This window comes from Amblyomma maculatum, chromosome 2 (genome assembly GCF_055883805.1).
Source record: "Amblyomma maculatum isolate TAMU_Amacu chromosome 2, ASM5588380v1, whole genome shotgun sequence".
NCBI classification, from domain to species: Eukaryota; Metazoa; Arthropoda; class Arachnida; order Ixodida; family Ixodidae; genus Amblyomma; species Amblyomma maculatum.
In genome coordinates, this window is record NC_139345.1 from 225,015,767 (window position 1) to 225,038,401 (window position 22,635).

General features: G+C 44.7%; 2 protein-coding genes across 2 annotated transcripts; one reads left to right on the top strand and one right to left on the bottom strand.

The window, feature by feature from the left end:
• The first annotated feature begins 4,938 nt into the window (after positions 1–4,938).
• On the top strand, positions 4,939–9,836 carry LOC146201406 (uncharacterized). Its single transcript, XM_084595824.1, has 2 exons — positions 4,939–5,445; positions 6,008–9,836. Exons 1-2 carry the CDS (start codon positions 5,325–5,327, stop codon positions 6,211–6,213), a joined length of 327 nt encoding a protein of 108 aa, XP_084451950.1. The 5' UTR covers positions 4,939–5,324; the 3' UTR covers positions 6,214–9,836.
• A 7,328-nt stretch (positions 9,837–17,164) lies between these two features.
• LOC146201407 (uncharacterized) lies at positions 17,165–22,149 on the bottom strand. Its single transcript, XM_084595825.1, has 2 exons — positions 21,391–22,149; positions 17,165–20,812 (listed from the first exon to the last, which is right to left on the bottom strand). Exons 1-2 carry the CDS (start codon positions 21,509–21,511, stop codon positions 20,604–20,606), a joined length of 330 nt encoding a protein of 109 aa, XP_084451951.1. The 5' UTR covers positions 21,512–22,149; the 3' UTR covers positions 17,165–20,603.
• Positions 22,150–22,635: the final 486 nt, after the last annotated feature.

The window sequence follows — 22,635 nt, forward strand, 5'->3', positions numbered from 1 at the left end:
CAGGAGAATGGCAAAGAGAGCGATTTACGCCAAAGGCTCGCTCTCGACAATGGCGTAAGATAACCGGTCAAGTGAATTGGTAAATGAGAACATAGATGTCATTTGCCCCGTGCAAACATCTTCAGCTATTTCTGTCTGCTCGTACAAAATCGTGACTGCGACATGATGAAAAATATTGGTCAACGTAATTCACTGTCCTAGTCACCATGCAGCCACCACACGACACTATTTGAAGGTTAGCAAAAGTAAGGAACATCCCTTTATCTTGCGCGCGACAATATGCACAAAAGGCCAGAAGGGCTATGTAATATATGCAAAAGACTAGCTCATTCCTACCAAATGCCTATACCTGAATTGAGCAACACTTTACATAACCAACTACTGTTCTGAAGCTCCCGGGTTCGAACCAAAGAAACATAATGCAACTTGTAGCGTAGACAAGACAGCAATGCAGCAATTGACTACTCTCCAGCCATTCTATATTTCACTTCCTAGTTTTCTTGCATACACATGTGCAACAACACCGTCTTCATCACATTTCCACCGCACTTAAAAAAAAACAAAAAAACCTTGCTGGCAAATGGCTAAATATCCTCTAATACATCACAGTCTTTTAAACCTTGCGGGAAGCTTCTTTTCACATTTACTTCTGCGGGGAGAAGGAAGAGGAGTAGTAGTTGCTGCTGTTGAGGCACACTTTGGTTGAGGGGGGTCTGTCAGTTCTGTGTCGGGCAAAGCCAGGAATGAGGAAGTTCCCGGGCTAACACCTGCGTTATTGGGGTTATGCGAGGTTGTACTCTGGTCTGCGTTTCTGGTAGTGGACTGGTCGACACTCGGGTGCAGTCAGTGGGCAACAAAATGTTAGTGGGGAGAGCCATCAGAGCTGAGGGCGGAGGTTGGCGCTGAACAACTGCTTTTCTAACAGCTCATAATTTGGACGAGTGCCACACTCGCCCATCATCCAGCAGGTGTGAGACTGGTCCAATTCGCTCAACAACTCTTCGAGGCTCTGAAACCGAGCAGCCAGCTTGCCTCACACAATCGGCTTGCAAACTCGCACATAGTCGCCAATCTGAAAGTCATAGTGCTTGGTTCCACTTCGCTGGTCTGCATAAAGCTTATATTTGGCTTGCTTCTGCTCTAGCCACTGGCAATAAAGCTTCAGTGCTCTTGTACGATCAGTCGAGAAGCACTGATCCGGGCAGGCACACAACGTTAAGTCTTATGCGAGGCATCTGGCCATGAACTAGGATGGCTAGTGCGATTCCTGTCGTGGAATGTGGCGCACAGTGGTAGACACAGTTATAATAGCGGTACGTAGGTCACGTCGCTCGCAAAGAGCCATCTGAGCATATGCCCTGAAAACCCTATTAAACTGTCCTACAAGTCCATTGGCTTAAGGGTCATAAACTGAAGAGTAGCAGTTACGTATACCCCGAGGATGAAAATTGTGGTCCGTGATCCGACACTATTTATTCAGGGTAATCCTCGTGAACAAATGTACCTAGAAGCAATTCTTGAACTGTGGCAGTTGTGAAAGAAGCCTCCGGCCATTTACTGTAATAGCCAATGAGTGTTATTGCAAAGCGACAGTTACTAGGAGCTTGGTCGAAACGGCCCACGATGTCAATAGCAGGCTTATCCCAAAGTTTGCCTGGCAAAGCAACAGGTTGCAGACGAACAGTAGAGACCTGAATAATAGCAGCACTGCTGGAAGAATCATCTTCGACTTTCTGCACTTCACTAGAACGATCAGACGACTTGCAGACAGATGCCAAATAGCCCACTTCGCCGCACCGACGACACTTTCGTTTGCGAGCTTGCCATGTGGAGTCGTTCGCCAAGTGGGCAGGAGAACTGCAGCGATAGCACGAACACTCCGGAAGTGCAGATGAAGATTTACATACGTGGCAACTGCATTTGATGCAAGGGACCTGAAGGACCCGTTCTGATGTGCACTCGCATCCCACGCGCTCTACTGGAGCGACCTCTTCTGACAGCTCCTTTGCTTCACAGGAAGCTTGCTGGCACTGTCTAGCGCGACAGAGTCAAGAAGGAGATGGCGGTTACTGAAATAGTGACTAATGGTCTTCACCAGCTGGTCCCTGATGATGTCCGCGAAGCTCCCAAAACCGCAGTCGCCGACAAGGCTGCGAAGGGCAGCGATGTACTCATATGCTATCTCTCCGGCAGTTTGTACTCGGCAGTGAAAACGGTGGCGTGCGGCGATCACATTTACGGAATATTTGTAATGCGTCGCCAGTATAAAGATAGCATCGTCACCGGAGTGTGAGGCAGCAGCGGTAGGCGCTGAAGTGGACGACGGCGACAATGTGTAGAAAATTCGCTGGCAGGATAGCCCTCTCCGGTTAGCAGAAGTGTGGAGGTATCTAGTGGAGGCACCAGACGCCAGCATGTAGTTGTGGAACGCCAGCCACCATTACTCCCACGGAAGGGCGGAGGCGGCTGAAGACCTGAAAAGCTCATGATAGACGGCCAGCAGTCCACGCCGAGGTCCTGGTTTAAGCTAACATCCTCGTCGCCAAAATATGTAGTATCTTACACGAGACAGGAACGCAGCAATTGACTGTTCTCGCTGCGCGCGTGCAACACTTCGCCTTTAACGCACAACTCACAACACAAAATAGCTCATGCGTACCAATAGCAATAATTAACACCGCCGCAACAAAATTAACACCTTTAAAGCTATGACGAGCAAATATCACACAGATGAAACTCTACTCGGCTGAACACTTGCAGAGCGCCATTTTAAACGGAAGCGCGCATCCACTGACGTCATCATGCGCGGGTCACTTGAGTGTGACGTATTTCCGTGCGTGGCAGCAGGAGAAACGTGTGTGGGGTCGGCTGCTGCCACGGGCGTGTCTCCAGCCTCGGCCAAGACTTTATTTAGGCGGAGACTGGTGACACGCACTGTGTCACCAGTAAAACGCTGCTGCCACGCACAAAATACGTCACTCTACGTCATCATAAACTAAGCAAAAGAAAAAATGTGCGCCACAGCAAGTGAAACATTTATAATACTAATTTATAACTTAAAATTGTGGCTTAAAAAAAGTTATTGTTTATTTTCTTAATAATTTTAACTTTTGTAGGTATCGGCGGCGTTGGCGCGTTGGTCATGGTAGTGTTCCTGTATATGCTCCCGCAGGGAGCGGGAGCATATACAGGAACACGTTGGTCGCATGTTGGTCGCGCACATAGAGTTCCTTACGGGCGCTGCACTTCAGCCACCATGGGCGCGCTAAGAATCATGGGCCGGTGTGCTACTTGTTGTGGGACAGTCGGTTCTTCTCGAGTACGTGGAGTGGCGTTACTGCAATGTTTTTTTTCGTTATCATCATCATCTGAAGGTGTGTACATAGACCGCGAAAGCCATAGTAGCGAAGGCGCAAAAGCAGACGTCGCCAATAAATGGTTTCTGTTTCCCGAAATGCCACTAAAAACTTCCTTAAGTGATTGCACTACCATAAATATTCTTATAACGTTTTTATGTTTCAAATTTTGCCTATTAAGTGCGAAATATTGGTATTTGTGCTGCTCAAAACTAAGCCAATAGGAGAAAGAGCCATCGCTTATATTGAATAAATCTCACACTGACATGCTGTTTCTCTCTCTTGTTGTAATTTATAGTCACAATATTCAATCTTAGGACATTATTTATGGTAGAACAACTTTTATCTTTGCATTAGTTTTGGCCAAAAGTTGTAGTTCTGCACTCGGTAGCTCTCCGGCCCATGATGCTTTGAGCGCCCATGGTGGCTGAACCGGTCGTCTGGATACTCCATGTAAACTCCCATAGATGGCAGCCCAGCTTTCCCTCTAGGTAAGAGTAGGAAACTCTATGGTCGCGCACTTGTACGGCCGGCGTTGCTGCGACCCGGTTGGAATAAGCTAGAAGCTTGGTGCAACCGGGGGCCCGATCCTCGATATTCGCCTTCCCCTGGCGGCGCCATATTGTCTTTCTGATTGGCTCAGAAAAGAGTCACGTGCTTCAAACTTGTGGCGCGAAACCATCAGTTGAGGCAAGCACTTTTAGCGGTTACGTCAAAATGACGTAGCCGTGAAAATTTATTTCAACCGGAGCTATCCTTGTTGCCTGGATGACAAATACGAATGATTTTGGAGTGGAAGCAAAGTTACTGATGGTGGTTTGGAGAACACTTACGCTCGATTAACCAATGTGATGAAAATAATGGCATACTGGGAAGGAGCCCCGCCGGGGTGGTGCAATGGTAAGACGCCCGACTACTGTGCCGGAGTTCCCGGGTTCGAACCCGACCGCGGCGGCTGCGTTTCGATGGAGGCGAAACGAAGTGGCGTCGTGTGCTGTGCGATGTCAGCGCACGTTAAAGATCCCCAGGTGGTCGAAATTACTCCGTAGCCCTCCACTACGGCTCCTCTTTCTCTCTTTCCACTTTCATTCCCACCTTCCTCCCTTCCCTTACGGCGCGGTTCGGGTGTCCACAGAGCAAGTGTGACAGTTACTGCGCCTTTCCCTTCCTGTGAACCAATTTAACTTTAACTTTAAGGAGCGGATGCTCAAATTTGATTGGCTGGAGCTATGTCACGTGAAACACGTGATACGCAAGCATATTTAGATTACGTCAAATTGACGCGTCATGACGTAACTGATGTGCCGCCATTACCAAAAATGCTGACGTTTGGCCGCCATAATTTCGCCGAGTGGCGAGGTGCCCGAATTATGCTAATGAGACTATGGCGACAGGCAAGCTGATTTACGCAGCCGTTAGCCTACCGTAGTTTCTTAGCTTGTTATTAAAAGTAAAATGATAACTTTATATACACATTGTATGGCTTTTTAAACGGAATAGAAAGGCAAATTATGAGCGCGTATGAAATAAAGGACGTTTGAGACAATCTTTAATGGGGGCAGAAGCGTGCGGCCGCGTGACGGCGCTAACTGCTTTCTTATTTCAAACCCTTTCTTCCCATGGTAAGAAATTATTGGTCTGCGCGGTTATAATAACCCAGCAATGGCGGCGGCCATGGAGGGAGGTACGCTTACATAGAGGAAGGAAAGAACTTGTACGCTTACGAGCGGTCTTCGTGCCGTTCGTCGTTTGCAAGTAGTGATCGAGGATTTGCTGCAGCACAGCAATGCTGTCGAATTGTCTTGAAAGATGGCTCGTCAGTACAGTCAGATCTGAGGAGTGTAGTGTGGCGGCTTTGCAAACTCCGAGGCGAGAATTGCCCTGCGCTCGGAGTGTTGAACTGTTGAGCTACTGGTGTTTCGGGTGGAATCGGCAGTGGTGAACGCCTCTGATGTAGGATGGCACGAAATGTATTCGTTCGGCCGAGCAACGAGCTCCTGGAATGTGTCGGGCTTGTCGATGGGTGTCGACCAGCAAGGCAACGCAGTCAATCTGCTGGAAATGCTGCAGCACGTCGAGCATCACAGAGGTAAGCGCAATAGGAAAACCTGTAAAGGTGACTGTTCATACAGTGTCATTCGCATTCAAGTTGTACACAGGCGGGAAATGACTGAAGATTAAAGGAATACTTACAGGACGCATGCGGCGAATCCGATATTTTTAATCAGCACTTTGCGTTGCTTTTAGCTGCCTATTTCTACGACGCATTATAATTTTCTTCAACTTCTCTACACTGCACAAACTTAAAAAAAAAAAAAAAAAAAGAAGAAAAAAAAACAAAAAAACCTGAGTGTGCTCGTATTTGTCAAGATTTCTTGGTTAATGGTTTCGACGACCGATAAAGGAAAAACATGTAAAATCGCCTGATATAAGTCGTTCCTTTAGTTGCAAAATAGAAAAAGTTAACCTTCGCACTACAACCTGTTACGGAAATGGTTCACTTAGGTATAGGTTTTGCACTGACCATTTCTTGCATTCATAGATTACACTTTACCGCAGCATAGCTTGCAGCTTTGATGATTTTGAATGTTCCTGTGCCATGCGTGTTTGATATTTTATTTGCATATAATTTAGGCACTAAACATTTGCAGGTGATCGTGTGGACCTTGTGCAGCCGTTCCAGCACTTCCGATCCGAGTCACCATGTGGGCGAGAAGTCCTGGGGCCATATTCAACATTAACCTCTCTGCTAGGCTTGTATAATCTGGGAGGCCGCGCCTTGTCCCTGGACGGCCACATCAGATGTGAAGTGCTATGCAGATGGACAGCTCTTGTTGAAGATCGTTACAGCTTGTAGTGTGTGCAGATCACATGACATTGACGCCACCTGCAAATGGTAATCGCAGCAGGAACATCGACAAGTACAAGGAAGAGGACGTGCAACATTTATATTAACTCGGACAGGAACAACTTGATCACCTGCACTTGAGATTTTCACTCGCTGTCATGATTTTGATATATGCCACAAGTGATCAATGTGCACATTCTTACTGCTTCATGTTCGATAGCATACTGCTGAAAAGCCGTCCAAGTCTTAATTTTTTCTGTGGTTTTGAGATATAACCATCTCTTTGGTGTACATTTTGTTGATAGCATGTGCAAGAACCAAGTTCAGCTTTGGGGTGGCGCAGTGGTTACGGCGCTCGACTATTGTTCCCAAAGACGCGGGATCGAATCCCGGCCTCGGCGGCCGCTTTTCGATGGAGGCGAAAAGCAAGGCGCCCGTGTGCTGTGTGGTTAGTGCACATTAGTGCGATGTTAGAACCCCAGGTGGTCGAAATTTCCGGAGCCTGGGTCGCTTTGTGACGTTAAACCCCACAAACCAAACCTTTCCTTGGTGCTATAATTTTTTGTCTACCATCTGTAGACATACTGAGTGTATTCTTCTACAAGTGCTGTGGCCCTTGCTGAGAGCTGTCATTCTTTGTTGTATACTTTGCTTTTTTGTGTTCTGCTTAAACTCAGTGTGCATTTTATTAAGTGCTTCATGTCAATGAAACACAGGAAGGTACAAAAACGTTCTCCTTCTACCTCCAGAAGTGCCATTCTGAGTAGGACGTGCATGCACCAATAGTTCACAATTCACTTTGGTGTTTGTGGCAAGCAGGCAGTCTGTGATGTACTACTTCAGTGAGAATATTTGACATACGTGCACCCTGGTGGATGTGTCTGCAGTCGTTTACCATAGCAGAGTCCATTTCGTCACATCTATCTTGTGTGCTACTAGGGTGAAACGTAAGGTGCCCACTGTATTTTCCCACAAACTGCAGAGTGAAGCGAGCTGTGCTTCTTTGTATTTGGTTGCCTTTATGCTTGTTTTCTATTGCTTCCTTCATATGCTGAATGTAGATGAACAGCAATCAACTAGTTTTCCCAAGGATAATTTGTGCATCTCTTTGGTGGTCATTGTCTTTCATTGTCGTATGCACGGAAAATGAGGCCCCCGCCAACTTGTCAACCCAATTTGGCAATTTTAGATTCCACTTTTGCAAAATTTGCCAGTTTCATTTTGCACTGCAATTACTGATGCTTTGTAGTAATGTTAATCAAGATCCCAGATAACCTGTTTAACCTCTGCATCATTTGTGTGGCTCGGCTATCAATGAACATTTTTGTATTCTTCAGTTTTTTCACAAAGGCAACTATTGACTTCTCTGTTTTGTAACTAGGTGATATTGATGTGCATGTGCACCCACTGGCAAAAGTTCTTGAAGGTGGCTTCGCAGGGGAAAGAATGCATTCATTTGTGTACGAGATAAATTGCTTGACATTTCATGTTTCACTATATAACCCATAGTCACAATAATGATGCACAAGTGCAGGAATGAAATAAAAACTTTTTGATAAGATTGTCCTTCATAAATTTTTGACTGCAGCTCTACAAAATGCTTTGCTCCTTTTGTACATTGCTACATACTTGTTCCATAAAATATCTCCCTCCATGATAGCGTTGTGTGTAGACCTTCCATACCCCTATTATGAGGCTGCTATCTGGGCCAGTTGCTTCTTGACACATTCTTGCTGCTGCCACATGCCCTCCGGCACTCACATATGTTAACAGAGGGTTGGTAAAGCTCACATATTCATGCTCTAAGCCACTGGAGCATGGCTTCATCACTCGAGATGTCTATCAAATGATTGCAGCTGTGTATAACTGCTTCATTATTTTTTTTCTGTTAGTTGCTTTTGTAGCCTTATCTTCATTGTTCTTTGTGAGCTTTAAATTGAGAATTTTAAGGAAGGGGCATAAATTTTATGCCAATCACTTTCATTTCATTTATGTAGAAGCACTTTCAAGGAAACTTGTGTTTCATCATCACTTTTCAACATTTTGTACCATTGTGCTAGTACTGACTTGTATAACTTTTTGCTCTCATCAGTGACAGCTGCGCTAGTTTCACTTACACCTATCCTATTGTCACATGTGTTTTCTACGTTATCTAGTATCCCTATGCTTTCCTATTATATCAGCTTCAGCAATCCTCTCTGCATTTAACCCTCAGAATGTGTTCCATATTTTGCACGTCTGCTATGTGTACAGCCTAAATTGAACGCCACAATATATTCTTAAGATTGCATTCAAAAGGTAACTTCCTGAAGGTACAATCCTATTGAACACAGTAGACGTCATACTATCCATAAGTGAGCCATCTTTTTCATGATGTATTGAAGAATTTGTGAACACAGCGATTTCATTTTATCTTGACCACATTCGTCTGTTGTTTCTGTGGTACAGCCTCTGCCACAGCTGCATCTATAACTTGGCTCATGGCACTGTGGTCAAATGTCTTGCGAGCCAGCAGAGCCTAATGTAGCGTAGATGTTCAGCTATTGGCTTCTTGCTTTTTTTTTTTTTTTGATGCAGCAACGTTAAAGCCTCTTTTCTGCACAAAACGCGACGTTGTGAGTGGAAAATCTTGGGCACATTTCAGACAGGTGACATGGCCGAGTACTCAATGTGATGTCTCTGGCTTCACCTTTGAGATGAATGTGTGAGGTGATAAACCTTGCAGGATCTTTGGGTAATAAGACAGGCAACCCTTAGGCCATGGAACCGCATCCGTACAGCTTGGTTAGAGTGGGCTTTATAGGTATCTAGACAAGTGGTCTTCCACATAATTGGATAACTTACAGGTATACGCTACTGATATGTATCATAGAATAAATACTAGGTGTTAGCAGTAGCAAAGTCGATTCACACGAATGAGAGTCTGCAGACAGGAGCCATAAAAGCTGTTGTGTCATAGCGGTAAATGCTGAGCTTGCGTGTCCCCACAATTGTTTTTAGAGCATGAAGTTTTCAAGTGCTGTGCTGGTTTGCCTGATAGCCGTCACATTGAGTGACTTGCTGAAATAATGCTTAAGGCTTGTCTTCCTGAGACAAACATTTCTGCTTTTTGGTCATTCTAGGTGTGGCAGGCATTTATGCACAGATAAAATCATTGTTACACACACTATAACTACCTTTGCCCTGTCCATAACAGAATCGGGGAATACTTGCTCTGTCCCAGGTGCCGACTACCATTTAAATGACGTTGAGTTCCATAATCTTTGATACTGGTAATACTGCGGAACGCATAGCATCCCTTGACTGTAGTTGCAGCCTAGTGGTTTGAGCATTTGGGGACCAATCCTCAGTGGTGTTGGGTACTCTTTGGTAAAACAGTGGGTGCTTGCTTTGCTGGTGCTGGGGTTATCTTGGGCCAAACACTTGGAGAATGGGTTTTTGACCCTATCTTGTGTTCCCTTGCTTTGTATAACTAATTTCTCTTCTTTGGTCTCCAAGGCCGTGCCACCTTTCAGATATGGCGATGAGCTGTACAACAATACTGTAATTACTTGAATGTGTGACAGCCTTTCATTTTAGGCTGTGTATTGTAGAGTGTGCAGTGCTGTAAATAAATTTTGTATTGTTTTGTATATTGTAATTTTCAGTTTTTTTATAAGCAAGGCTTCATTTCAGGTGCATGTAAAAAAAAAATGCCAAAAAGTACCGAAAGCAAATGATACACCAATTGTTAGTCAACGACGAGCTGTTTAAAGCTACAGGGAATGTGTTACGTGAGCAGCAGGTCTCTTAAAGTGTGCATGTTTTGCCAAAATAAAGGACAGAAGCTATACTGCAACCTGTTGGAAAAACCATGCATACAAGACACACTAGCTGCAAATCATACGCTCATTTAAACAAGCCATCACATTTAGTTTTCCAATGATAAGCAATCAGAATATCGAAAAAGTAAATTCCATGCTTTATTCCCATATTTATGCCCGTATTCAGGTGAGGTTCATTTGAGCATGTTTTTGAGTCAGAGTGCAGAGAGTGGATGTTAGACAGTTGCACGTTGGACATTATGCATTGCTGGAAGAGCACACAGGGGATGGCAAAGCCAATACAAATCATACAGTATTATCACCTGGCATTAATGAACCTTTGCCAAAAAATCCAGAACACCACCCTAATGTGCTGCAGGCCACATCAGCCTTGCAATTCATGCCTCTTTTTGTCAAATATTGTCTTTACTTACGGTGTCCTTAAAGTCACGCTTGTTTTCCCCTTTGGCTCCCTTGCTTCACTCAGAGACAGGTTTGGGCTTTGTGTAGCATGTGCACTGGTTAATGTGTGCATGAATGCTACATTCAATGACAATTTCTTCAAGAAAATGGTTTTCATACTGCATCTAGCTCATTGTAATTAGGCATCATATATCATATTCACTCTTCATGTCTGTTCCTTCACTTCCTGAGCGTCAAATAGTATATGTGAAGGCATTTCTCTAGCCGACCTCTTCACCCTTCTCTCTTCTGAAGAATCTCGCAACACTGAAAGAAAGTGCCAGATGCTATTGCAAGTGCAAAACTGGTAAACAGTAGCAAAGGAACTAGGCTGTACCTGACAAATTTTGTTTCATTTGTGACATTGTGGTGTGATGTGTACCTGCATCAGACGAACAGTGTTGCTACTTTTATAAAATGTTTTTATGCAACATGCTCAGAAACCAAGGAGAATATTTTTTTTTTATTTTAACGAGGTAATACATCTGCCACAACAGAGTGACACACTCTGCATGCGGCGAAATGTGCATACAGCGTGCTATGTGTAATTCAGGGCACATTAAATGCCATCAGCGTGAAAGCTAACCTGTTGTTGCCAGTGGGCATCTGGCTACACTTTTTATTTCATTTTGATTGCTGCCAGAAAATCTTCTCTGCTTATTTTTGTGACGAAATTCGCGGTAACGTATCCTGTGCGGCAGCGTGAAAACGTCCCAGCCGCGATGGCTCAATAATGATTATAGACGCTCGGCTCTCTGATCCGCAGTATGTGCGTTGCCCAGCCATGGCGATCGCATTTCGATGTAATTAACGCGCTAAATGTGGTCCGACGTCAGCGCAGGCTAAGATCGCCAGATATATGGCCTAATCGAGCTCTCCACTATGCGTGTTTTCGCTACGCCGCTCCACCGGGCCGACATCCGCACGCTACGTCACTGAAGCCGACACGTAGCCGTAGCAGACTTGCTAACATATGATGGAAGCGGTGGGCTGCCGCAGGCAGTTTCCAACGACAGTGATACCTTGAGAAGGCCAGCATTGTCGTCGAACAGGTGTGTCTCTTCTCTAGTGGCAACTGCAGCCCGAAAATCTGCTGGGCACTTCCAATTCTCAGTATTCGTAAACAAATTCTTTATAGCCACTAGCTGAGAAGTGAATGTGCAAAGCTCGATCCTGATACTCGCCGATTTCTCTGCGCGACTAAGTCCATAAATGAAACACGCACAGCTAGCCACATGCACTCATCTCAAGTAAGGCATCGCTCACACTTGACGACCGGCTGTTTGTGGGGTTTGCGTCGAGTACCGCCGTTCGCTCAGCCTATGCTGCTGCTGGACGTCCGACAGCGTACGTGTACTATGATGCACTGTGGTCGCAACGACCGTAACTAATAGTATAGTACAGCCGCAACGTATATGTAAGTATCACTATCTCAGCCTTGCCCTGCCGCGCGACGCGTATATGCAGCGTAAACACGGTTCTCACCGACCCTTCAGCTTCTCGGCATCGCAGCGTTGGCTTTTTTGTAATCGGCGCCAAGTAGCAGACGACGGCGTTATTTTTTGTAACTTTTTTCCTTGTTTTTTAAATTTCGTCATCAATTTCTGTGTTTACGCGCTTTAGCACCGCCTCAATTTTCACGTCACGGGTACGTCACAACATGGCCGAAAAGGCGAATATCGAGGATCGGGCCCCGGCATAGAGTTTCTTACTCTTACCTAGAGGTACAGTGTTCTAGAAGGGGGCAGTGGGCTCACTGCCGTATCCATGCGCCGCTCCGCCGTGAAGCACTCAGTGTCGATATCTCCGGCGCCCGCCAGGGGCGCTGCTGCCAGCGTCACCTGAACGATCTCGCTAGTCGCTTCTTTTGCTTCGCGGCAGCGGCGACGACGGTTTGCTTTTCACAGCCCCTTTTGATCAGTTAGTCTTCTATCGCCTGCTAAATCCGTGTGGTCTTTTTGTGCCTCACGCTTTTTTAGCGTGCTATGTCAGTGAAAAATGCCTGGCCGTCGTCGAAATTACTGCTTCGCTCCTGGGTGCAGAACTGGCTACAGCCGTGTGAAAGACGCGCCGAAGGCGTCTTTGTTTGGCGTCCCAATAATTTCCTTGCCCTTGTATCTTTGCTTTTACCTAAAACCTCTATTTCCTAAAAGCGTGTTGACACTTTTGGCAGTACTCGCATCTAACCGGTGGCGAATGTTCTGAATGTTCGTTGCAGCTATAATGCCACTTAAAATATAAGGCATGTATCTCAAGGGACCTGAACTCATAATATGAGAAAATTGTTTTCACAGGAGGATCAACCGGCTCATCAGCATCATGACTTCTAGGTTCCCGGCAGAAGCTCTGCGACCCAATTATTCATCAGCCAAGCACTCTCGGATTTTCTGGATTATATCACGTCTTGGGAGCAGCACGCTGGTGGAGCAGGAGGGTTCTTAAGCGAGTCAACAGCGACTGGTCTGCGTGTGGCAATCTCAAGCACTCTAGAGCTACTGTCATACCTAGAAAATTTAGGGTATGCATATCTTATGACATCTCGGCTTAGTCAGGATCCTATTGAAAATTTGTTTGGAATCGTGAGACAAGCCTCAGGCTGTAATGACCATCCAACTCCCACTCAATTTCTCATAACAATGAACTGCATGTCATTCTATAGTTTAGTCAAAACTGTGAGATATGGCAATGCAGATCCATGTGCACTCAGTGCTTTGCTTGATGCTGAGCACAGCAGTGCAGGTGGTCCTCCCAGCAATGTGTGGGACCAGGTGGATGCCCTCATTGCTTCGGGGAACTTGCCAGATGCTGAAGCGATGTTGTCTTCAGTGGATCATGACGAACACATAGAGAGAAGCGACTCTTACTTAACTTATTATGTGTCAGGATACGTCGCGAGGAAGTGCATAATGAAAACTAAGTGCCAGGAATGCATGACAGCTCCAACCGTGTCATCTGAAGATGAGAGTCTTGGGCTGGCTGCAATAATATGAGACAGAGGCGGGCTTCTATACCCGCACAGCACACTGTTTTCTTTTGTGAAAACTCTTGAGGATATGTTCACGGAATGCTTCAGCAAAAAACTGTTGCATACCGATAGCATTTTAGATGTGCTCAGCCTGGTGAAGGCAAGATGCATGCGCAACATTGGTTGCACTGAGCATTCAGCTGAGCTCACCAAGAATGTGATCAGCTTTTACCTTACAACGCGGCTTCATTTTTTTTTTACAAAGGGCATGAACTCAGAGAGAAATAAAAAAAAAGAAAGAGGACCATGCACAAGAAGATCGCGAAAACTTCCTAATGTGCATGGTGTAGGATTATGTCCACTTGTAAATATTCGGCCAGATTTTTCGGCTGCACGTGTTCCAAGTCTTAAAATAAACGTTATTAAATAAGAGTGCCTTGCGTTTATTTCCTTTACATGTTCTGTTGGGTTTAGAGCGACGCAATGCATATAAATGAAGCAGCAATGCGCTGATGTCGAATTTCGCGCGCATAGTTTGGGAAGAACACTGCTTAATAACGTGCATTTCCGCAGCCGATGGTAGTTGTAAAAAAAAACGGTTACGTTGAAATTGGCCCTGTGGTAATCTCACTGCGAGAATGCGGCTACCATTACCGTTATATTATCAAAATATCATTGCACATCCTGAAGGCACCCTTCGCCATTGTCTGCGGTGCAAAAATTACACGGCCCCATAGGTCACTGCATACCGGTAAGATGCAGCAAAAGATGTATCGTGCATCAGACGTCATGAATATTGCATTTCGTTCGGCAAATCCAGCAGTGAACGGTACCCGTTCAACTTCGGCGCGCGGTCTAGCTTCAGGTTACGCTGGGAAGCGCGCCATCTGCCGGTGTCGACATGAAGTGCGTCACGCGCCTCCGCCATGTGAGCGCACTACAATATTCTAGAACACTGTACCTAGAGGGAAAGCTGTGCTGCCGTCTATGGGCGTTTACATGGAGTTTCCAAACGGCCAGTTCAGCCACCATGGGCGCTCAAAGCATCATGGGCCGGAGAGCTACCGAGTGCAGAACTACAACTTTTGGCCAAAACTAATGCAAAGATAAACGTTGTTCTACCGTAAATAATGTCCTAAGATTGAATATTGTGACTATAAATTGTAAAGAGAGAGAGAGAAACAGCATGTCAGTGTGATATTTATCCAATATAAGCGATGGCTCTTTCTCCTATTGGCTTAGTTTTGAGCAGCACAAATACCAATATTTCGCACTTAATAGGCAAACTTTGGAATAAAAAACGTTATGAAAATATTTATGGTTGTGCAATCACTTAAGAAAGTTTTTAGTGGCATTTCAAGAAACAGAAACCATTTATTGGCGACGTCTGCTTTTGAGCCTTCGCTACTATGGCTTTCGCGGTCTACGTACGCACCTTCAAAAGATGATGATGACGAAAAAGAAACATCGAAGTAACGCCACTCCACGTACCTGAGAAAAACCGACTGTCCCGCAACAAGTAGCACACCGGCCCATGATTCTTAGCGCGCCCATGGTGGCTGAAGTGCAGCGCCCTCAGCTTTCCCTCTAGTTAGTGTAAGGAACTCTATGGGCCCCGGGCCCCAGGTCATCAGGGGCCCGATCCTCGACATTCGCCTTTTCGGCCATGTTGTGACGTACCCGTGACGTGAAAATTGAGGCGGCGCTAAAACGCGTAAAACAGAAATTGATGACGAAATTTAAAAAACAAGAAAAAAAGTTACAAAAAATAACGCCGTCGTCTGCTACTTGGCGCCGATTACAAAAATGCCAACGCTGCGATGCCAAGAAGCTGAAGGGCCGGTGCGAACAGTGTTTACGCTGCATATACGCGTCGCGCGGCAGGGCAGGGCTGAGAAGATAGTGAGATACTTACGTATAGTTACGGTCGTTGCGACCACAGTGCATCATAGTACACACGCTGTCGGATGTCCTGCAGCAGCTAGGCTGAACGAACGGCGGTACTCGACGCAAACCCCACAAAGAGCCGGTCGTCAAGTGTGAGCGATGCCTCACTTGAGATGCCTGCATGTGGCTAGCTGTGCGTGTTTCATTTATGGACTTAGTCGCGCAGAGAAATCGGCGAGTATCAGGATTAAAGAATTTGTTTACGAATACTGAGAATTGGAAGCGCCCAACAGGTTTTCGGGCTGCAGTTGCCTCTATAGAGAAGAGACGCACCTGTCCGACGACAACGCTGGCCTTCTCAGGGTATCACTGTCGTTGGAAACTGCCTGCGGCAGCCCACCGTTTCCATCATGTTAGCAAGTCTGCTACGGCCGGGTATACGTGTCGGCTTCAGTGGCGTAGCGTGCGGATATCGGCCCGGTGGAGCGGCGTAGTGAAAACACGCATAGTGGAGAGCTCGATAAGGCCATATATCTGGCGATCTTAGCATGCGCTGACATCGGACCACCTTTAGCGTGATAATTCCATCGAAATGCGATCGTCGTGACTGGGCTACGCACATACTGCGGGTCAGAGAGCCGGCGTCTTCATGGTTACACTTTTTATTGAGCCATCGCGGCGGGGACGTTTTCACGCTGCCGCAAAAATAAGAAAATTTTCTGGCAGCAATGAAAATGCAATAAAAAGCGTATCCAGATGCCCACTGGCAGCAACAGGTTAGCTTTCACGCTGATGGCATTTAATGTGTCCTGAATTAGACATAGCACGCTGTATGCACATTTCACCGCATGCAGAGTGTCACTGTGTTGTGGCAGATGTATTAATTACCTCGTTAAAATAAAAAAAAAATAAAAAACTGTCGGTATTATTCTGCTTGGTTTCTGAGCATGTTGCATAAAAACACTTTATAAAAGTAGCAACGCTGCTCGTCTGATGCAGGTGCACATCACACCACAATGTCCCAAGAGAAACAAAATTTGTCAGGTACAGCCTATCTTTGCTACTGTTTACCAGTTTTGCACTTGCAATAGCATCCGGCACTTTCTTTCAGTGCAGCAAGATTCCTCAGAGGAGAGAAGGGTGATGAGGTCGGCTAGAGAAATGCCTTCACATATACTATTTGACGATCAGGAAGTGACGGAACAGACATGAAGAGTGAATATGATATATATGATGCCTAATTACAATGAGCTAGATGCAGTATGGAAACCATTTTCTTGAAGCAATTGTCAATTGAATGTAGCATTCATGCACACATTAACCAGTGCACATGCTACACAAAACCCGAACCTGTCTCTGAGTGAAGCAAGGGAGCCAAAGGGGAAAACAAGCGTGACTTTAAGGACACCGTAAGTAAAAAGTAACAGCAACAAAAAAGGAAAACAGAAGCATGCACAGGGACAATATTAGACAAAAAGAGGCATGAATTGCAAGGCTGATGTGGCCTGCAGCACATCAGGGTGGTGTTCTGGATTTTTTGGCAAAGGTTCATTAATGCCAGGTGATAATACTGTATGATTTGTATTGGCTTTGCCATCCCCTGTGTGCTCTTCCAGCAATGCATAATGTCCAACGTGCAACTGTCTAACATCCACTCTCTACACTCTGACTCAAAAACATGCTCAAATGAACCTCACCTGAATACGGGCATAAATATGGGAATAAAGCATGGAATTTACTTTTTCGACATTCTGATTGCATATCATTGGAAAACTAAACGTGATTTAAATGAGCGTATGATTTGCAGCTAGTGTGTCTTGTATGCATGGTTTTTCCAACAGGTTGCAGTATAACTTCTGTCCTTTATTTTGGCAAAACATGCACACTTTAAGAGACCTGCTACTCACGTAACACATTCCCTGTAGCTTTAAACAGCTCGTCGTTGACTAACAATTGGTGTATCATTTGCTTTTGGTACTTTTTGGCATTTTTTTTTACATGCACCTTGGAATGAAGCCTTGCTTATAAGAAAACTGAAAATTACAATATACAAAACAATACAAAATTTATTTACAGCACTGCACACTCTACAATACACAGCCTAAAATGAAAGGCTGTCACACATTCAAGTAATTAGAGTATTGTTGTACTTGTACAGCTCATCGCCATATCTGAAAGGTGGCACGGCCTTGGAGACCAAAGAAGAGAAATTAGTTATACAAAGCAAGGGAACACAAGATAGGGTCAAAAACTCATTCTCCAAGTGTTTGGCCCAAGATAACCCCAGCACCAGCAAAGCAAGCACCCACTGTTTTACCAATGAGTACCCAACACCACTGAGGATTGGTCCCCAAATGCTCAAACCACTAGGCTGCAACTAGTCAAGGAATGCTATGCATTCTGCAGTACTACCAGTATCAAAGATTATGGAACTCAACGTCATTTAAATGGTAGTCGGCACCTGGGACAGAGCAAGTATTCCCCGATTCTGTTATGGACAGGGCAAAGGTAGTTATAGTGTGTGTAACAATGATTTTATCTGTGCATAAATGCCTGCCACACCTAGAATGACCAAAAAGCAGAAATGTTTGTCTCAGGAAGACAAGCCTTAAGCATTATTTCAGCAAGTCACTCAATGTGACGGCTATCAGGCAAACCAGCACAGCACTTGAAAACTTCATGCTCTAAAAACAATTGTGGGGACACGCAAGCTCAGCATTTACCGCTATGACACAACAGCTTTTATGGCTCCTGTCTGCAGACTCTCATTCGTGTGAATCGACTTTGCTACTGCTAACACCTAGTTTTTATTCTATGATACATATCAGTAGCGTATACCTGTAAGTTATCCAATTATGTGGAAGACCACTTGTCTAGATACCTATAAAGCCCACTCTAACCAAGCTGTACGGATGCGGTTCCATGGCATAAGGGTTGCCTGTCTTATTACCCAAAGATCCTGCAAGGTTTATCACCTCACACATTCATCTCAAAGGTGAAGCCAGAGACATCACATTGAGTACTCGGCCATGTCACCTGTCTGAAATGTGCCCAAGATTTTCCACTCACAATGTCGCGTTTTGTGCAGAAAAGAGGCTTTAACGCTGCTGCATCAAAAAAAAAGCAAGAAGCCAATAGCTGAACATCTATGCTACATTAGGCTCTGCTGGCTCGCAAGACATTTGACCACAGTGCCAACAGCCAAGTTATAGATGCAGCTGTGGCAGAGGCTGTACCACAGAAACAACAGATGAATGTGGTCAAGATAAAATGAAATCGCTTCGTTCACAAATTCTTCAATACATCATGAAAAAGAATGGCTCACTTATGGATAGTATGACATCTACTGTGTTCAATAGGATTGTACCTTCAAGAAGTTACCTTTTGAATGCAATCTTAAGAATATATTGTGGTGTTCAATTTAGGCTGTACACATAGCAGACGTGCAAAATATGGAACACATTCTGAGGGTTAAATGCAGAGAGGATTGCTGAAGCTGATATAATAGGAAAGCATAGGGATACTAGATAACGTAGAAAACACATGTGACAATAGGATAGGTGTAAGTGAAACTAGTGCAGCTGTCACTTATGATCGCAAAAAGTTATACAACTCAGTACTAGCACAATGGTACAAAATGTTGAAAAGTGATGATGAAACACAAGTTTCCTTGAAAGTGCTTCTACATAAATGGAATGAAAGTGATTGGCATAAAATTTATGCCCCTTCCTTAAAATTCTCAATTTAAAGCTCACAAAGAACAATGAAGATAATGCTACAAAAGCAACTAACAGAAAAAAAAATAATGAAGGAGTTATACACAGCTGCAATCATTCCATAAACATCTCGAGTGATGAAGCCATGCTCCAGTGGCTTAGAGCATGAATATGTGAGCTTTACCAACCCTCTTTTAACATATGTGAGTGCCGGAGGGCATGTGGCAGCAGCAAGAATATGTCAAGAAGCAACTGGCCCAGATAGCAGCCTCATAATAGGGGGTATGGAAGGTCTACATACAACGCTATCATGGAGGGAGATATTTTATGGAACAAGATATGTAGCAATGCACAAAAGGAGCAAAGCATTTTGTAGAGCTGCAGTCAAAAATTTATGAAGGACAATCTTATCAAAAAGTTTTCATTTCATTCCTGCGCTTGTGCATCATTATTGTGACTATGGGTTATATAGTGAAACATGAAATGTCAAGCAATTTATCTCGTACACAAATGAATGCATTCTTTCCCCTGTGAAGCCACCTTCAAGAACTTTTGCCAGTGGGTGCACATGCACATCAATATCACCTAGTTACAAAACAGAGAAGTCAATAGTTGCCTTTGTGAAAAAACTGAAGAATACAAAAATGTTCATTGATAGCCGAGCCACACAAATGATGCAGAGGTTAAACAGGTTATCTGGGATCTTGATTAACATTACTACAAAGCATCAGTAATTGCAGTGCAAAATGAAATTGGCAAATTTTGCAAGAGTGGAATCTAAAATTGCCAAAATGGGTTGACAAGTTGGCGGGGGCCTCATTTTCCGTGCATACAACAATGAAAGACAATGACCACCAATAGATGCACAAATAAGCAGAACACAAAAAAGCAAAGTATACAACAAAGAATGACAGCTCTCAGCAAGGGCCACAGCACTTGTAGAAGAATACACTCAGTATGTCTACAGATGGTAGACAAAAAATTATAGCACCAAGGAAAGGTTTGGTTTGTGGGGTTTAACGTCCCAAAGCGACTCAGGCTATGAGAGACGCGGTAGTGGAGGGCTCCGGAAATTTCGACCACCTGGGGTTCTAACATCGCACTAATGTGCACTAACATCGCACAGCAGACGGGAGCCTTGCTTTTCGCCTCCATCGAAAAGTGGCCGCCGAGGCCGGGATTCGATCCCGCGTCTTTGGGAACAATAGTCGAGCGCCGTAACCACTGCGCCACCCCAAAGCTGAACTTGGTTCTTGCACATGCTATCAATAAAATGTACACCAAAGAGATGGTTATATCTCAAAACCACAGAAAAAATTAAGACTTGGACGGCTTTTCAGCAGTATGCTATCGAACATGAAGCAGTAAGAATGTGCACATTGATCACTTGTGGCATATATCAAAATCATGACAGCGAGTGAAAATCTCAAGTGCAGGTGATCAAGTTGTTCCTGTCCGAGTTAATATAAATGTTGCATGTCCTCTTCCTTGTACTTGTTGATGTTCCTGCTGCGATTACCATATTACCATTTGCAGGTGGCGTCAATGTCATGTGATCTGCACACACTACAAGCTGTAACGATCTTCAAAAAGAGCTGTCCATCTGCATAGCACTTCACATCTGATGTGGCCGTCCAGGGACAAGGCGTGGCCTCCCAGATTATACAAGCCTAGCAGAGAGGTTAACGATGTTGAATATGGCCCCAGGACTTCTCGCCCACATGATGACTCGGATCGGAAGTGCTGCAACGGCTGCACGAGGTGCACACGATCACCTGCAAATGTTTAGATGCCTAAATTATATGCAAATAAAATATCAAACACACATGGCACAGGAACATTCAAAATCATCAAAGCTGCAAGCTATGCTGCGGTAAAGTGTAATCTATGAATGCAAGAAATGGTCAGTGCAAAACCTAAACCTAAGTGAACTATTTCCGTAACAGGTAAAGACGGCTTGGTGGCGGAAATTGTATTGTGACGGCTAACTTTTTCTTTCTTTCTTTCTTTCTTTTTCTTTTTTTTTTTTTTTTTTTTTGCAATTGGAACGACTTATATCAGGCGATTTCACTTGTTTTTCCTTTCTCGGTCGTCGAAACCATTAACCAAGAAATCTTGACAACTACAAGCACACTCAGTTTTTTTTTTTTTTAGTTCGTGCAGTGTAGAGTAGTTGAAGAAAATTATAATGCGTCGTAGAAATATATGCAGCTAAAAGCAACGCAAAATGCTGATTAAAAATATCGGATTCGCCGCATGCGTCCTGTGAGTATTCCTTTAATCTTCAGTACAACTTGAATGCGAATGACGCTGTATGAACAGTCACCTTTACAGGTTTTCCTATTGCTCTTACCTCTGTGATGCTCGACGTGCTGCACCATTTCCAGCAGATTGACTGCGTTGCCTTGCTGGTCGACACCCATCGAGAAGCCCGACACATTCCGGGAGCTTGTCGCTCGGCCGAACGAATACATTTCGTGCCATCCAACATCAGAGGCGTTCACCACTGGCGATCACACCCGAAACACCAGTAGCTCAACAGTTCAACATTCCGAGCGCAGGGCAATTCTCGCCTCGGAGCTTGCAAAGCCGCCACACTACACTCCTCATCAGATGACTGATCTGACTGTACTGACGAGCTATCTTTCAAGAAAATTTGACAGCATTGCTGTGCTGCAGCAAATCCTCGATCATTACTTGCAGACGACGGACGGCACGAAGACCACTCATAAGCGTACAAGTTCTTTCTTTCCTCCATGTAAGCTATAGTGAACTAGAATATATATTCTAGTTCACTATAATGTAAGCGTACCTCCCTTCATGCCTCCCTCCATGGCCGCCGCCATTGCTGGGTTATCCACACTACACTCCTCATGACTGATCTGACTGTACTGACGAGCTATCTTTCAAGAAAATTTGACAGCATTGCTGTGCTGCAGCAAATCCTCGATCACTACTTGCAGACGACGCACGGCACGAAGACCACTCATAAGCGTACAAGTTCTTTCTTTCCTCCATGTAAGCTATAGTGAACTAGAATATATATTCTAGTTCACTATAATGTAAGCGTACCTCCCTTCATGCCTCCCTCCATGGCCGCCGCCATTGCTGGGTTATCATAACCGCGCAGACCAATGATTTCTTACCAAGGAAGAAAGGATTTGAAATAAGAAAGCAGTTAGCGCCTTCACGCGGCCGCACGCTTCTGCCCCCATTAGAGATTGTCTCAAGCGTCCTTTATTTCATACGCGCTCATAATTTGCCTTTCTATTGCGTTTAAAAAGCCATGCAAGGTGTATATAAAGTTATCCTTTTACTTTTAACAACAAGCTAAGAAACTACGGTAGGCTAACGGCTGCATAAATCAGCTTTCCTGTCGCCATAGTCTCATTAGCATAATTCGGGCACCTCGCCACTCGGCGAAATTATGGCGGCCAAACGTCAGCATTTTCGGTAATGGCGGCACGTCAGTTACGTCATGACGCGTCAATTTGACGTAATCTAAATATGCTTGCGTATCACGTGTTTCACGTCAGATAGCTCCAGCCAATCAAATTTGAGCATCGGCTCCTTCCCAGTATGCCATTATTTTCATCAC